Genomic DNA, 16,628 nt, shown 5'->3' with positions numbered 1-16,628 from the left:
AGCCCCCACCACTGCAGCATCTCAGCACCTCGCTGCTTGAATGGATTCACCCCCACAGCCCATCTCTGTGGCAGGGCCCGGCTGTTGTCCCTGCAGGGGAAACTGAGGCACCAGGTCGCTTAAGCAACCTGCCCAAGGCTACTCCGGGAGCACGCAGGGATGTCCTGGCTCCATTCTCTCCAGCTGCAGCAGAGTCAAGACTTGAGCCCAGGTTTCCTGAGTCCCAGCGCAGTTCCCTACCCACGAGACTGGCCTGCCCCACCCCGCCTCCCTGGGGCACTGTCTGTCACTCACCCTGACCCAGGCCAGGGGTACAGCTGCACAGCCTGCATCTCCCCCTGCCAGCTGGCCCGTGGCTCTGCAGAACGGGCTGAGCGCCAGCCCCCCCCGGCCAGTCCCGCGCGGGGTTCCCGGCTCTGCAGAAGGCGCGGCCTACCTTGGAAATGCACCCCGGGGCTCCTGCAGGTCTCCTGGAGGTGCTGCAGCAGGTAGGGCCTGAGGACCTCGGAGCACTTGTAGTAGGCGGTGAGGATATAGAGCAGCCTCCATCCCTTCTGACAGCTGTCCCTGCCCAAGCCGGGGGAGGAGAGCGGGAGAAGTTTCAGAGAGGGAGAGGCCCAGGCTGCCTAGCACAGGGATCCCAGAGTCTTTGGGACAGGCCTGGGCCCTGCGCCGCTCCTGCCCCCTTCCATGCTGGGCTTCCAGGTGGGACCCTGCGTGAGCAGCGCTGGGGTGCCGGTGGGGGGCGAGGAGGAGTAAAAAGGAGAAGCAATAGAGCTGGGGGAGGGGAGCTGTAACATGGAGGGGTGGCTGGGCGGGGCTGGGCGGAAGGCAGGCTCTCCCAGCGGCCGGCTAGCTAAGGCAGCTGGGCCCAGACTGGCCCATCTAGGGCCAGGCCCAGAGCCAGGATCTGGAACAGCGGGAGGCTCCTGGCGATTGGGATTCTCTCCAGGCCACAAGGCACAGGCCCGCCGGCCAGGGAGGGGGCACCCGGGGTGGGGGATGCGCCAGGCCGGCGGGGCGGGGCGGGGAGGGGAGGGGAGGGACTCGCTCACGTCTTGGGGCTGGTGTTGTCCGTGGTCTGCTTGACGACCTGGCAGTACACTTCATCCCTCATGACCTCATGCTCGGCGCACACCTGGAGACAGAGAGAGCGTCACTGCCCCGCCGCCGGGCAGCCCCCTGCCCCTCCAGCACCGCCCACCCCCGCACCCTCCCCCTGGGGCTGCAGGGCAGGGCCCAGCCCGCTGACCCAGGGCTCCCCCCCCCGGCCAGTCTGCCCCCCAGGGAGGGAGGTACCTTGAGCACGGCGCAGACGACGTCCAGCTCCGTCTGCCCCCTGAGGGGCCAGTCGCCCATGAATTTCATCACGGCTGGGGAGGACAAAGCAACGTGCGATGACAGGCTCCAGCTCCCTACGCCCTGGGCAGGGGGGCGGCTCAGGGCCCACCGTGTGGGTCCTGTGACCCACAGGACAGCGGGGCTCCCCCACACCATCGGAGCCGCCACGCCGGACTCCCTGCTCGTGGGCTCTCCTTCCCAGCCCCAGGGCCCTCCTGAAGTGCTGGCTCCTGGATTCCTCGCAGGTTGCCCTCCCCCCCAAAAACTGCCCGGGCTGGGCCCATGGGCCGGCCTCAGCCTGCTCCTGAAATTCCAGAGGTGCCCCACCTAGGGGGAGGTCTTTGAGCCTCACTGCCCCACAGGGGCAGAAGGTGGCGATGGGCAGGCTGCGGTGCCCCACGTGGGGGACAGGGTCGGGCAGAGGAGTCCCGCCGGGGCTTGGGGTGGTTCAAAAGTGGCTGAGATTGAGGGGGACTCGAACCCCAGGCTGTCAGGGGTCCCACGGGGCTGGCCAGGGCGTGAGAAGGCTGCCCCCTGCTGGGCACGTTGGCTTCAGACGCCCGGAGCAGCCGACACCCAGAGATCGAGGGCAGGAGCACACCCTGCCTCCCCTCTGTGGGGCGAACCAGCGCAAGAGCTCCCAGGGGCCTCCCAGCCCCGCCCGGCGCCCCCCACGCACCTTGGAAGACCTCGGCTGCAGCTCGGCTCAGGCAGCTGTCGGGGAAGTCGATCAGCGACTCCTGGAGCGGGCACTGGCCGGGGAGAGCAGAGGCCGCGCACGGCAGTTACCAGCGGGGATGCCCTGAGCTCAGTGAGCCAGCAGAGCCACCGCCGCCAGCCCTCACGGCCACTGGCGAGCGAGCGAGGGGCCGAGGGCCGTGAACTGCGCCGCGCCGGGCATCCAGCCCCCGGTCCCTCTCTGTCCAGCGCCCCACACACCGCAGGGCCACGCCCAACGCCTGGGCTCCCAGGGTGGGGCGGACACAGAGACCCGGTGGGGGAAGATTGGGGGACCCTAGGATGGAGGGAAAAGGGGAAATGGGGAGACAGGAAGAATGAGGGCGCACGGAACCCCTGGCATGGGGGTGGGGTGGGATGAAGCCGGGTTGGGGGGCGCACGGAACCCCTGGCATGGGGGTGGGGTGGGATGAAGCCGGGTTGGGGGGTGCACAGAACCCCTGGCACGGGGGTGGGGTGGGATGAAGCCGGGTTGGGGGCGCACAGAACCCCTGGCACGGGGGTGGGGTGGGATGAAGCCGGGTTGGGGGGCGCACAGAACCCCTGGCATGGGGGTGGGGTGGGATGAAGCCGGGTTGGGGGCGCACAGAACCCCTGGCACGGGGGTGGGGTGGGATGAAGCCGGGTTGGGGGGCGCACAGAACCCCTGGCATGGGGGTGGGGTGTGATGAAGCCGGGTTGGGGGGCGCACAGAACCCCTGGCACGGGGGGTGGGGTGGGATGAAGCCGGGTTGGGGGGCGCACAGAGCCCCTGGCATGGGGGTGGGGTGGGATGAAGCCAGGTTGGGGGGCGCACAGAGCCCCTGGCATGGGGGTGGGTGGGATGAAGCCGGGTTGGGGGGCGCACAGAGACCCTGGCATGGGGGTGGGGTGGGATGAAGCCGGGTTGGGGCGCACAGAGCCCTGGCACGGGGGGAGGGGTGGGATGAAGCCGGGTTGGGGGGCGCACAGAGCCCTGGCATAGGGTGGGGTGGGATGAAGCCGGGTTGGGGGGCGCACAGAGCCCCTGGCACAGGGGTGGGGTGGGATGAAGCCGGCTTGGGGGCGCACAGAGCCCTGGCACGGGGGTGGGGCGGGATGAAGCCGGGTTGGGGGTGCACAGAGCCCCTGGCATGGGGGTGGGTGGGATGAAGCCGGGTTGGGGGCGCACAGAGCCCCTGGCACGGGGGGAGGGGTGGGATGAAGCCGGGTTGGGGGGCGCACAGAGCCCCTGGCATGGGGGTGGGGTGGGATGAAGCCGGGTTGGGGGCGCACAGAGCCCCTGGCACGGGGGAGGGGTGGATGAAGCCGGGTTGGGGCTGCACAGAACCCCTGGCACGGGGGGAGGGGTGGGATGAAGCCGGGTTGGGGGGCGCACAGAGCCCCTGGCATGGGGGGTGGGTGGGATGAAGCCGGGTTGGGGGCTGCACAGAACCCCTGGCACGGGGGTGGGGTGGGATGAAGCCGGGTTGGGGGCGCACAGAGCCCCTGGCACGGGGGTGGGGTGGGATGAAGCCGGGTTGGGGGGCGCACAGAGCCCCTGGCATGGGGGTGGGGTGGGATGAAGCCGGGTTGGGGGCGCACAGAGCCCCTGGCACGGGGGTGGGTGGGATGAAGCCGGGTTGGGGGCGCACAGAGCCCCTGGCACGGGGGTGGGGTGGGATGAAGCCGGGTTGGGGGCGCACAGAGCCCCTGGCACGGGGGTGGGGTGGGATGAAGCCGGGTTGGGGGCGCACAGAGCCCCTGGCACGGGGGTGGGGTGGGATGAAGCCGGGTTGGGGGCGCACAGAGCCCCTGGCACGGGGGTGGGGTGGGATGAAGCCGGGTTGGGGGCGCACAGAGCCCCTGGCATGGGGGTGGGGTGGGATGAAGCCGGGTTGGGGGCGCACAGAGTCCCTGGCACGGGGTGGGGTGGGATGAAGCCGGGTTGGGGGGCGCACAGAGTCCCTGGCACGGGGGGAGGGGTGGGATGAAGCCGGGTTGGGGGGCGCACAGAGCCCCTGGCACGGGGGTGGGGTGGGATGAAGCCGGGTTTGGGGCGCACAGAGCCCCTGGCATGGGGGTTGGGGTGGGATGAAGCCGGTTGGGGGGCGCACAGAGCCCCTGGCACGGGGTGGGGTGGGATGAAGCCGGGTTGGGGGGCGCACAGAGCCCCTGGCACGGGGGTGGGGTGGGATGAAGCCGGGTTGGGGGGCGCACAGAGCCCCTGGCATGGGGGGTGGGTGGGATGAAGCCGGGTTGGGGGCGCACAGAGTCCCTGGCACGGGGGTGGGGTGGGATGCAGCCGGGTTGGGGGCGCACAGAACCCCTGGCACGGGGGAGGGGTGGGGTGAAGCCGGGTTGGGGGCGCACAGAACCCCTGGCATGGGGGGAGGGGTGGGATGAAGCCGGGTTTGGGGCGCACAGAGTCCCTGGCACGGGGGGAGGGGTGGGATGAAGCCGGGTTGGGGGCGCACAGAACCCCTGGCATGGGGGGAGGGGTGGGATGAAGCCGGGTTGGGGGCGCACAGAGTCCCTGGCACGGGGGTGGGGTGGGATGAAGCCGGGTTGGGGGCGCACAGAACCCCTGGCAACGGGGAGGGGTGGGGTGATGCCGGGTTGGGGGCGCACAGAACCCCTGGCATGGGGGGAGGGGTGGGATGAAGCCGGGTTTGGGGCGCACAGAGCCCCTGGCACGGGGGTGGGGTGGGATGAAGCCGGGTTGGGGGCACACAGAGCCCCTGGCATGGGGGGAGGGGTGGGATGAAGCCGGGTTGGGGGCGCACAGAGCCCCTGGCACGGGGGTGGGGTGGGATGAAGCCGGGTTGGGGGCGCACAGAGCCCCTGGCACGGGGGTGGGGTGGATGAAGCCGGGTTTGGGGCGCACAGAGCCCCTGGCACGGGGGTGGGGTGGGATGAAGCCGGGTTGGGGCGCACAGAGCCCCTGGCACGGGGGGAGGGGTGGGATGAAGCCGGGTTGGGGGCGCACAGAGCCCCTGGCACGGGGGTGGGGTGGGATGAAGCCGGGTTGGGGGCACACAGAGCCCCTGGCACGGGGGAGAGGTGGGATGAAGCCGGTTGGGGGCGCACAGAGCCCCTCTCCCAGGCCCGATCTCTAACCCCAACCCAGAGCCTGAGGGGTCACGGGCAGAGACAGTCCCAGGCAACCGGGGCTGTTGCACAGCAAGGGCCGGCCATGTGCCGTCAGGGTCCACGGGCCAGCTCCATGCCAGGCGGGGCCCTGCCAGAAGGGCGCAGAGTGAAGAACCTAACCGGAGAGGTGCAGGAGCGATGGGACGGCCGTGGGGACTGGTCACCGGGCCCTGGGTACAGACCCGGCCTCCTGCCAGCCCAGCAGCTCTGGCTGAGCCTTTCACCCAGCCAGGAAAGCGCCTGCGATCTGGTTTGCATCCACTGACCAGTGTCTCTCCTGCTCTGCGCAGGCCCCCCCGGCAAACCCCGCTGAGAAAGGCTGCTGGGACCGTCCGTGGCCTGCCCCAGCTCAGCTGATCCCCAGGGACTGACTTGGGGCCACGGACTCTCAGGGCGAGGACGGAGCCAGAGGGAGCCCATGTGTTCATGGGCCAGCAAACTATTTTCCATTCCCACCAGTGGATCTGAACCACCAACCCTGAGAGACTCCTTAGCACTGCACCAGCCCGGCCGCCCTCTCTGGGGCAGCTCCATGTGGGGGGCAGTGCCAGGGCCAGGGGCCCTCTCCAGCAGGGGCTGCCGTGAAGAAAGGGAGGGGGCGAGAGGCAGGCAGTTAGTCAGGCTGGGGTCTCTCCAGCAGGCCCAGCCTGGCCCGCTAGGAGCACGCGCAGTGAGCGAGGGATCTCCATTACTTGGTGAATTTCAGAAGCTCTGCTACATCCGGCGAATCCTTCCCTTTCCGGGATTTCTGCTTGTAGGACTCCCTGGAACAAATCCCCGAAAGAGAATGACAGCTCCCTCTCTGGGCATGAGCTGCTGGAGGCGGGCGGAGGATCGCTGGGGTCAGCGCATCTGCCCACCCACGTTCCCTCTAATCTTTTCCATTTGGACGCAGAATAAATTTTGTTAGGCGCACCAAGGCGTGTCTGAACGTGCACCACCAGTCAAGACAAAAGCTGTGGGCGCTTTGCTAATCAGTGGGGCAGCATTTGTATCGCTTCTGAGTGGCTGCCCAGGCGCCCAGCTTACAGGGAACACTGCCGCCTACCCATGGATAGGAGCTCTGGGCCCTGCTGTTGGAAGAACAACCGCAGCAACCGCAAAATCCGAGCCCAGACCCTGGTCCTTGCCGTGACCTGCGGGCTCCCATACGAGGGCCTAGTCAGCAGCCTCCCTGAGCCACCAGCAGCGCGAGGACGGATGCGGCAGCTCCCGAGCAAGCCAAAGGCCGAGCAGGCGCAGACAGCAGGCGGTGCTGGAGACAGCCGGGCCTGGGGCGGGACGGAGCGGAAAGCCCACAGGCGCAGCTCCACAACTGACCAGAGCAATGCCAGGCCCATATGCTGCCTCCATGGACAGCCCCTGGGATGCCAGCCAGGGCTGTTAGTGCCACGGGTTCGGGGCTTTCTGTGACGTGGCTTCTGTCCCATGGGGATAATGCTGAGCCCCACCAAACTCACTGCACACGGGGGTCACTGGAGGCTGGGAGGTTAAAGGTCAGGCCCCTCCCCCAGCCAGCACTCACGGCTTCCTCCTCTGCGACTCCCGGAAATACTTCTTGGCAAAGTCCAGCATGGGGAACTGCCCCTCCTGCAGGGCACTGTCCCCGGGAAGCTCACCACCGCACTCCTCCACGTTGTCCACATAGTCGCTGCCTGTGGGGGACACCTGGGAGAGGGGGACCATGGGCTGCAGGGGGTGTGACGTGCACCGGGGCCCTGGAGCCGTTAACCCTCAGAGGTGCAGGCCCTGCTACAGACAGACCCTCCTGGTGCCCTGTGATCCGTGCCCCCGCCAGCTGCAAGGCCCCCCCACCTAGCTCCCACTCTGACCAATGCCGCCTCCCAGCCCCGCTCTCTGAGCTCCCAGTTCCCAGCACTGCGAGGATGACACGGACAGGCGCTCACCTCCATCTTCCTGTCCAGCTCCTGAGCCACGGCAGTTGAGGCCACGGCTGCCGCCACGGCCGCCGAGGCTGCCACCTTGCCCTGCTTGTCCCTGGGCTCCTCTTTCCTGTCCGCTGGTAGGTGGATAAAATCGGGGGCTGCCACGGGCTGGACGTACTCAGTGGGGAAGTGCCCTGACTTCCCGTGGATGGCGCCGAACTTCCACCCTGCACCGGGACACGTCGTCGTTAACAGCCCAGAGGAGGTGGCTCAAACACGTGGTCCAGCCAGCCCTGTTGGCTTTTCCCTGCTGCACCGGGTCCCACTATCGGTCCAGCCAGCCCCGTATCCTGCCCCCCACCACTCTCATTTTAGCTCCACTCGTTCAAAGCAACATCCCAAGCCCTGCTACACTAGATCAGACGTGTTTCTCAAATCCAGCATCCTGTCTGCAGCTGCGGCCAATGCCTAGGTCTTGTTAGAGAGCCGCAAACTCCCCATGAAGACACACAGCGCAGCCAGACTGCATTCAAGGAGGGGGAAGGATGGTTCCTTCCTGACCTCTGCAGAGACCTGTCCTGAAGCATGAGAGTTGATTTTCCATATCTCAGCAGGCAGAGCTGCAAACATCGGCCCCATAAACCCAGCCAGCCCCCTTTGAAAATCCAGCCACAGTGTTTGATTGGGAATGGCTGGTCTGTTTGTGCACAGCACTCTTAAACAAAGGATCCGGGGACCATGCACACTGCATCCCGTCCTGCATGCAGCAACCTGCTGTCCTCCTGGGGTCAGCTAGAGCGTCCCCCCCCCCCCCCGAGACCGAAGGGCGGGGACCAGGGGGACATGCACAAACTGGATGCAGAAGCCGGCAGTGGGCGAGGCATGGAGGGAAGCAACGTGGTTAGAGTTACGGGCTGTTATCGAGAGCACGGCTAGGGGGATGCCAGAACTCCAGCCTGTTCCGCCACGGCTTCTCTGCCCACAGGGTCTGGAGGCTGCTGGGCAAATAACCACCGGGCCCTGCGCTCGGCCTGCCACTGGGGCCAACTGCTGGGGCTGCATCCACCCCCTCCCCAAAAAAACCATCCCAGGGATGGCATGACGGCATCCTCGCCATATGCACTCATACCCCAGCCTGTCTGCACCCCCACAAGCACCGGGGCCCACAGGAGGAGGGATAGCTCAGTGGTTTGTGCATTGGCCTGCTAAACCCAGGGTTGTGAGCTCAATCCTTGAGGGGGCGGTTTAGGGATCTGGGGTAAATCTCTCAGGGATGGTACTTGGTCCTGCTATGAGGGCAGCGGGCTGGACTTGATGCTCTCTCAAGGTCCATTCCAGCTCTATGGGATAGGGATAGCTCATATTTAATGGGTCTCCCTGGGCCTGGAATGAGATGGGCTGCTGGGCAGATGGATCTTCCCTGGGGAGCTCTAGTTCTCAGCCGTGGACTGAGCAGCTTTTCTAGTCTCTTGCCAGAACCCTGGCACAGAGCCGGAGCAGCAGCTGGAAATCTGATGGCCTCCCTTAGGCATAGGATATGGCCCCTGTACTGTATTGGACCATCAAGGCCACAAGCCCAGGCTGGTGAAGCAGGAACTCCTGTCACTGGTAGCAGTAGTAGGCACTTGTCCTGCCTATGGACTAGCTCAGCCAGCGTGAGCGTGAGCACGGATGTGCAGCTCCCAAGCAGGCCAAAGGCTGTGCTGGAAACAAACAGCCAGGCCGGGGGCTGGACTGAGCAGAAAGTGCAGCTCCACAATTGACCACAGAGGTTGCTCTTGAGCAATACCAGGCCTGCAACACCTACGGCCCAGGGGGTGGAATCTGGCCCCCTGGTTCTGGCCCCTGAAGCTTGGGGCTCCCTGCCCAGCCCCCTCCTGCTCAGCCCCCAAACCTGCTTCCTGGCAGCCGACTCACATACCAAACCCCTCATTTTTGGCTCCACCCCAGAGCCTTGGGCAGGCAGGAGAAGCCACAAAATCTACCAGCCCAGCCCGACCCCCCCCCCCCCCCCCCCCCCGGCATGTTTTTTTTAGGGGTTTGTTGCTTCTCACTTCTGTGCGGCCCCCGACTGATTTTCCTGGGGTGTCAAGTATCCGAGGGGTCGCCGTGTTAGTCTGGCTCTGCAAAAGCGGCGAGGAGTCCTGGGCACCTCATCGACTAACAGACGTATTGGAGCATGAGCTTTCGTGGGCAAAGACCCCCTTCGTCACATGCATGTAGTGGAAATTGCTGTGGGTCAGCCGCCCCAAAACAAGCCCCTGGAGGGGGACGCAGCGCCCGGCACCAGCGTGTGACAGTGACCGAATGGGGCAGGCCGGGAAGCGCCCTTTGGCTATTGGGTAGGGCTCCTTGCCCGGACCTGGTGCTTTGATGCTACCCCAGGCTGTGGAGTGAGGTCTGGCCGTGCGGGCTGCAGCAGGGTCCTTGGGATTCATCGCCGGGGGGTGGGGTGGGGTGGGGGGCTGGAGAGCGCCTGCTTTGCCAGAGGGGAGGGGGGAGCTGACCGCAGAGGAGAGAGCCACACGGGGCGTGGGGCAGGGCTCACGCATGGACAGCACCGCACGGCCCCCCAGTGCCACCCACCGAATTCCTGGGTGCCCTTCTTTAGCTCCTCCAGGTACGTCACCTTCTTGCGCACCACGCAGCCGTGCCAGCGGTCTGTGGGGAGGGGACAGCCTCAGGGCACTGTGGCAGGGCTGCCTGCACCCGGCCACGCAGCCCCCCCCCCCCCGCTGCCCAACAGCGACGGGGGTTGGGGAGGGAGCGAGCCCCTTGAGCGCAGTGTGTGTGTGTGTGGTGGCACCGGCGGGGGAGCAGAGCAGTCACAGACAGACGCATGCTGCGGCGGGGGGGCGGGGGCAGGGGCTATCAGCCCGGAAGCACAGGGCTGGGTGGTCTCTTGCAGCTCACTGTGCCCGTGCAGGGAATGGGCCCCTCGCGAAGCCGGCCCGCCCCGCCCCAGAGGGCTGCCAGCCGCGCCAAGTGCCTGCCGGGCGCTCACCTCTGGCGGGTTGCTCCAGCGGCTGCAGGTGGATGATGTCTCCTTTGTGGAAGCTCAGCTGGCTCCTGTCCTCTGTAACGTGGCTTCTCACAGCAACCACGTACTGCGAGTCCTGGCGCAGGGGAGAGGGGCTGTGCTGGGTGCTGCTGCAGCCCCCCGACCCCGAATACACTCATACAGGCAGCCCTTTGCCCACCCTCCAGAAACAACCCCCCAAACACACACCTGCGCTCCGAGGGTAACTGCACAGCCAAACACACACAGGCCTGCCCAGACTACAACCACATGCATGACCCCTAGCCAACGTGCCCTCTCATTTTTTCCATCCCCGTGCAGAATAACTGTTGTTCCGTCACGTATCGATGTGCACCACCAGTAGAAACACACGCAGCCGGCTGGTGCCAGCTGGGGGCGCTCTGCTAGCCAGCCGGGCGGCATTTGAATGTCTCCTGGGCAGCGGGTGGCTATATTACAGCAGGGGTCTCAACTCACCGCCCGGCGGCCATCGGCAGCCCGAGCAGGGCCACAAACTCACAGCTGCTGGCACGTGAGTCCCTATGATGCTGGGGGGGGGGTATAGCGTACCCGTCCCCCAAATCTAGCTCCTGCTCTGCCCCCGCCCCACCACCTCCCGCCCCTGTTCTGCCCTGTCCTCCATCGCACCCCTTCCCTCAAGCCCCCTCCCCCGAGGGACACAGCCCCAGGGTTTCCTGGGGGCCTGGAGCAGGGTGGCAGCGGGGAGGGGGGGTCCCCCGTACTCACTGCAGCGGTGGGAGCTGCGGGGAGACGGAGGGACACGGCAGCCTCTGTCTGTTTTGCTCTGCTGCCAGCTCCCGGGCCAGCTGGGTGGCTCTGCCTCAGGGCGGCAGGAGGCAGAGCGCCCCGCCCTGGTGTGGGCTGGCCTGGGAGATGGTGGCGGAGTGGAGCAGGCTGCTGTGTGGCTCCCCTCCCCAGAGGCTCCTGCCGCTGTAGCGAGCGAGGGGGGCTTGACCCCTGCCACCAGCCCCCAGCCATCCCAGGGCCCCGCGGGCTAACCCGAGTATGGGGGAACCGCCAGTCCGTAGGATGTTTGGGGCAGCTGCCGCGAGGCCCCCCAAAACGCAGGGCCCAGGAAATCTGCGTCGAACTGCCCTACGGACAGGACAGCTCTGCACACACCTCCCCTAGGTCACAGGGACACGCCTGCCCTGGTGCACAGCTAGAGCAGCCTTCAACTTCCTGAAGGGGGGTTCCAGAGAGGATGGAGAGAGGCTGTTCTCAGTAGTGACAGATGCAGAACAAGGAGCAATGGGCTCAGGTTGTGGTGGGAGAGGTCCAGGTTGGATATTAGGAAAAACTGTTTCCCTAGGAGGGTGGTGAAGCACTGGAATGGGTTCCCTAGGGACGTAGTGGAGTCTCCATCCCTAGAGGTGTTTAAGTCTCGGCTTGACAAAGCCCTGGCCGGGTTGATTTAGATGGGATTGGTCCTGCCTAGAGCAGGGGGCTGGATTTGACGACCTTCTGGGGTCTCTTCCAGTTCTATGATTCTATGATAAGGGGATGGTTTGATGAAATACAGGCAGTCCCCGACTTACGTGGATCCGCAGTTACGAACGGGGCTTTTCTAGCCCTGGAGGAGGCGGGCAGCGGGACTGCCCACACGCACCGCGGTCCCATCGCCCACGTCCTCCGGGGCGAGAAAAGCTGCTCCACGTCTCCCTGGTCTGCTGGAGGACGCGGGCGGTGGGACAGACCAGATGTGCCGTGGTCCCGCTGCCCGCGTCCTCCAGCAGACCAGGGAGATGCAGAGTAAAACCACGGAGGACGCGGGCAGCGGGACCGCCCAGACGCGCCGCGGTCCCGCTGCCCGCATCCTCCGCGGCTTTGCTCTGCGTCTCCCTGGTCTGCTGGGGAGGGCTGGGGGAGGTCCCCCCAGCAGACCAGGGAGACGCGGAGCAAAGCCGCGTAGGATGCGGGCGGGACCGCGGCTCGTCTCGGCGGTCCGCCGCCCGCGTCTCCCTGGTCTGCTGGGGGGGGGGGGGGGGCGCAGCTAGTGCGCCCCCCCCAGCAGACCAGGCTTTTCTCGCCGACGCCTGGGGTAGAGCAGCTGGGGTGCTGCCAGGTTGGTCCAGCAGCACCGCTCCTCGGCGCTACTGGACCAACCCGGCAGCACCCCAGCTGCTCTGCCCCAGGCGTCCCCAAGTCAGCTGCTGCTGAAACTGACCAGCGGCTGACTACAGGAAGCCCCAGGCAGAGTTGCTCTGCCCCGAGCTTCCTGGAAACAGCCGCTGATCAGTTTCAGCAGCGGCTGACTTGGGGACACCTGGGGTAGAGCTGCTGGGGTGCTGCCGGGTTGGTCCCCGCAGTGCTGACGTGCAGCGCTGCAGGGACCTACCCAGCAGCGCCACAGCTGCTCTGTCCCAGGCGTCCAGATTCAGCCGCTGTTGAAGCTGTTGAAACTGATCAGCGGCTGATTCCAGGAAGCCCAGGGCAGAGCAACTCTGCCTGGGGCTTCCTGTAGTCAGCCGCTGGTCAGTTTCAGCAGCGGCTGAATCTGGACGCCAGTTCCAACTTACATACAAATTCATCTTAAGAACAAACCTACAGTCCCTATCTTGTACGTAACCCGGGGACTGCCTGTAACATGATCTTGGTAACTAATGGACCATTCATTATCAGTGGGAAATAGGTCAATGGAGGGATGATAGGAGTTACTATAGAGAACTTTCTGGGTGTCTGGCTGATGAGTCTTGCCCACATGCTCAGGGTTTAGCTGATCGCCATATTTGGGGTCGGGAAGGAATTTTCCTCCAGGGTAGATTGGCAGAGGCCCTGGAGGTTTTTCGCCTTCCTCTATAGCATGGGGTACAGATCACAGCTGGAGGCTTCTCTGCATCTTGGGGCCTTCAAAATATTTGAAGGCTTCAATATCTGAGATCTAGGTGAGAGGATTATTCTAAGCGGGGTGGGTGAGATTCTGTGGCCTGCACTGTGCAGAGGGTCAGACTAGATGATCATAAGGTCCCTTCTGACCTTAAAGTCTATGGCTGTATCTACATTGGCACCCCTTTCCGGAAAAGGGATGCTAATGTAGACTTCAAATTGCAAATTCCGCGGGGATTTAAATATCCCCTGCGGCATTTGCATTTACATGGCTGCCGCATCAGGGCATGAGTGGCGGGGGAGGTCCGGGGCAGTGCGCCAGGGCGTGAGGGGCGGGGCAGGGCCAGGGCAGTGCGCCAGGGCGTGAGGGGCGGGGCAGGGCCGGGGCAGTGCGCCAGGGTGCGAGGGGTGGGGCGGGGCCGGGGCAGTGCGCCAGGGCGTGAGGGGCGGGGCAGGGCCAGGGCAGTGCGCCAGGGCATGAGGGGCGGGGCAGGGCCGGGGCAGTGTGCAAGGGTGCGAGGGGTGGGGCGGGGCTGGGGCAGAGCGCCAGGGCGTGAGGGGCGGGGTAGGGCCAGGGCAGAGCGCCAGGGCGTGAGGGGCGGGGCGGGGCCGGGGCAGAGCGCCAGGGCGTGAGGGGCGGGGCGGGGCCGGGGCAGAGCGCCAGGGCGTGAGGGGCGGGGCGGGGCCGGGGCAGAGCGCCAGGGCGTGAGGGGCGGGGCGGGGCCGGGGCAGAGCGCCAGGGCGTGAGGGGTGGGGCGGGGCCGGGGCAGAGCGCCAGGGCGTGAGGGGCGGGGTAGGGCCGGGGCAGAGTGCCAGGGCGTGAGGGGCGGGGCAGGGCCGGGGCAGTGCGCCAGGGTGCAAGGGGCGGGGCAGGGCAGTGTGCCAGGGTGCGAGGGGCAGGGCGGAGCCGGGGCAGAGCGCCAGGGCGTGAGGGGCGGGGCAGGGCCTGGGCAGTGTGCCAGGGCGTGAGGGGCGGGGTGGGGCAGTGCGCCAGGGCGTGAGGGGCGGGGTGGGGCAGAGCGCCAGGGTGCGAGGGGCGGGGCAGGGCCTGGGCAGAGCGCCAGGGCGTGAGGGGCGGGGCAGGGCCTGGGCAGTGTGCCAGGGCGTGAGGGGCCAGGGGATACCGAAAGGCACCCTCCTGGCTCTGTGTCCACGGCCGGCTTCTCACCTTCTTGAGCTCCGTGATGAAATAGTCGATCATGGCCTTCACCTGGGGGGCCCTGGGGGAGAAGAGGATGAGCTTCTCGTGGCTCAGGTTGAACTCCAGCATGTGCTTGGAGGGGATGGTCACGAAGAGGAGGTCGGCGTAGCTGGGGGAAGGGAAGGACGGGTTAAGAACAGGCGAGGAGAGCGCCGCTGAGACAGCCAGGGGTGGGGTGGGTCTTACTGCCAGAGCCAGGGCAGAACGGAGGCACCGCCTGTGCCTCCCATGCACCCTGCTCGCCAGCCACTGGGCTCCGGCTGCTTGGCACGGACTGGGATGGAGCTAGGAGGGGCCTTGAAGTCGGGATCCGGGCTCGCAGGGGAGTGAGGGGCTGAGCTAGGGGCCGATCCTTTACTCCCTCACTGGGGACGAAACGTGGGTGCACGTGGGGACTGATACAGCAAAGGATAAATCGCACTTTGTCCTTTCGTAGCCCCTTCTCCTGGGGATCTCAAAGTGCCGCGGGCCCTGGCCCACTGGGTCGGCAGGCATGTGTTGGTATGTACACAGGTGTGTGCCTGTGGGCTCGTGCGTAAAGAGATGTGTGCGTGTGTCTATGCATTTGTGTGTATGTGCGTGTGCGTACACAGGTATGTATATGGCTGTGCATGTGTGTATAGCTGTGTTTGGACGTGTGTGTTTGCGTGTGCATGTGTGTATAACTGTGGGTATGTGCATGTTTGCCTGGACATGTGCGTGTGTGAGTGTGTCCATGGGGGTATGTGCATGAGCATGTGTATAGATGTGTGTGTACATGCATATTTGCACAGGTGTGGGTAGGTGGTTGTGTGTATGTATGTGCACATTTGCACATGTGAGCACTTGTGACTAGGTGGTTATGTGCATGCTTGTTTGCACAAGTTTGTGCACGTGTGGGTTTATGGTTGTGTGTGTGTGTGTGTGTGTGTGTGTGTGTGTGTACATGCATGTTTGCATAGCTGTGTGAACGTGTGGGTAGGTGGCTGTGTGTGTGTACACAAGTTTGCACGGCTGTGTGCACATGAGTAAGTGGCTCTGTGCGTGTATACGTGCATGTTTGCGTAGCTGTGTGCACGTGTGGGTAGGTGGCTGTGTGTGCGTATGTGCATGTTTGCATAGATGTATGCACGAGTGGGTAGGTGGCTCTGTGTGCGTACGTGTATATTTGTGTAGCTGTGTGCATGTGCGGGTAGGTGGCTCTGTATGCACGTATGTGTGTTTTCGTAGCTGTGTGTACGTGCGGGTAGGTGGCCGTGTGTGCGTACGCATAGCTGTGCACACGTGCGGGTAGGTGGCCGTGTGTGTGTGTGTTGCTGATCACAGAGCTTGGCAAAGGGAGCTCCCAGGCCTGATCTGTGCTGGGAAGTGGCTCCGTGTCTCACCAAACCCATTAAAACTGCCCCCTCCCCCTGCTGCGCTTTGGCAAGGCGCTGCCGGGCTGGTGGCTGGAATTGCCGGAGCCACAGGCTGGTGCGGCAGTGCCAGTGCCAGGCAGCCGCACACCAGCCCTCCCCCGGACGTGCCCGCGGGGCTGGCTCCTCTGCCGGCGTCAGCTGGCCCTGGCCTTACCCGTAGCCCCGCAGCACCCGGAGCTGCTCCCCAGTCACGTTGGTGCCCTTGACTAGCCGCAGCAGTTTGATCCCCGTGTGGGACACGGCCAGGACCTGCACCCCCGTGCCGACGCTGCCCTGCGGAGGGAAGGGAAGAGGGTGCAAGTCAAAGCCCCGACCAGTGTCCCCGGCAGCGATGAGCCTGGCCAGGCTGGCTCCACAGCAGTGCCAGGGCAGAGACTGGCACCGTGGAGAGGCAGGGGGTAGAGCCAGCCCGGGTCGCCCCAGGAGCATTCGGCTCTTCCTGGGCTTGTCTCTAAACCAACAACAGCCTCAGGCCCAGGATGATCCCACAGCCCCAGCTACCTGCTGCGTATGGGGCTTGCATCCCCCGGCCGGCACAGGGCAGCCACTCTGGGCAGCAAACCTCAGGCCAGTTGTGGGACCCATTTTTGGGTTGGGGGCCGATGACCCACAGAAAAATCAGACGAGGGTCACACACAAGTGAGAAGCAAAAAAAGCAAAAAAAAAAAAAAACCCAACCCTCACTGACGTGGCCCCTGACCAAGAAGAAGAAAGGAGAATGACACGCCCCCTCCCCACGGTCTCCTCGCACACCAGACCCTAGGGGGCCAGGCTAGTAGATTCTGTGTGTTCCCCGTGGAGGTACAATGCTGGGGGAGCCCGGAGCCTTGGGGGACGGACCAGGCAAGCCAGGGGCCGCATCCAGCCCCACCCCTGCCTGATTGCATCAGGAGCCGCTGCTGGGCCCTGCCGCAGCCCGGGGACTATCCCTCAGGGCGTGGGGCGCAGGGCGTGGGGCAGACCTTACCGTGGCGGGGAAGAGGCGTGAGAAGTAGACCTCCCAGCTGTCCCGGGCTGCCAGGACTATCTCCTTCTTCACGCTGTCGTCGGCCACGGGGCTGAACGAGTCCAGCTTGTTTTCCGCTGTG

General features: G+C 65.5%; 1 protein-coding gene across 1 annotated transcript in view; it reads right to left on the bottom strand.

Annotated features, from left to right (window-relative positions):
• MYO15A (myosin XVA) overlaps positions 1-16,628 on the bottom strand; it is an 82,654-nt gene that overhangs the window by 18,892 nt on the left and 47,134 nt on the right. The window contains exons 43-54 of the mRNA XM_075899761.1: positions 16,508-16,623; positions 15,695-15,813; positions 14,111-14,252; positions 10,081-10,192; positions 9,663-9,737; positions 7,098-7,303; positions 6,716-6,858; positions 5,884-5,954; positions 2,021-2,095; positions 1,300-1,373; positions 1,056-1,138; positions 437-567 (exon numbers count right to left, since the gene is read on the bottom strand). Coding sequence (XP_075755876.1) covers positions 437-567; positions 1,056-1,138; positions 1,300-1,373; positions 2,021-2,095; positions 5,884-5,954; positions 6,716-6,858; positions 7,098-7,303; positions 9,663-9,737; positions 10,081-10,192; positions 14,111-14,252; positions 15,695-15,813; positions 16,508-16,623 — 1,347 coding nt within the window. The remainder of the gene's footprint in view (positions 1-436; positions 568-1,055; positions 1,139-1,299; positions 1,374-2,020; positions 2,096-5,883; positions 5,955-6,715; positions 6,859-7,097; positions 7,304-9,662; positions 9,738-10,080; positions 10,193-14,110; positions 14,253-15,694; positions 15,814-16,507; positions 16,624-16,628) is intronic.

The sequence above is a fragment of the Pelodiscus sinensis genome, chromosome 16 (assembly GCF_049634645.1).
Source record: "Pelodiscus sinensis isolate JC-2024 chromosome 16, ASM4963464v1, whole genome shotgun sequence".
Classification (NCBI taxonomy): domain Eukaryota; kingdom Metazoa; phylum Chordata; order Testudines; family Trionychidae; genus Pelodiscus; species Pelodiscus sinensis.
The sequence above is the reverse complement of the archived record's forward strand: the minus strand, read 5'-3'. Positions and strand labels throughout refer to the sequence as shown.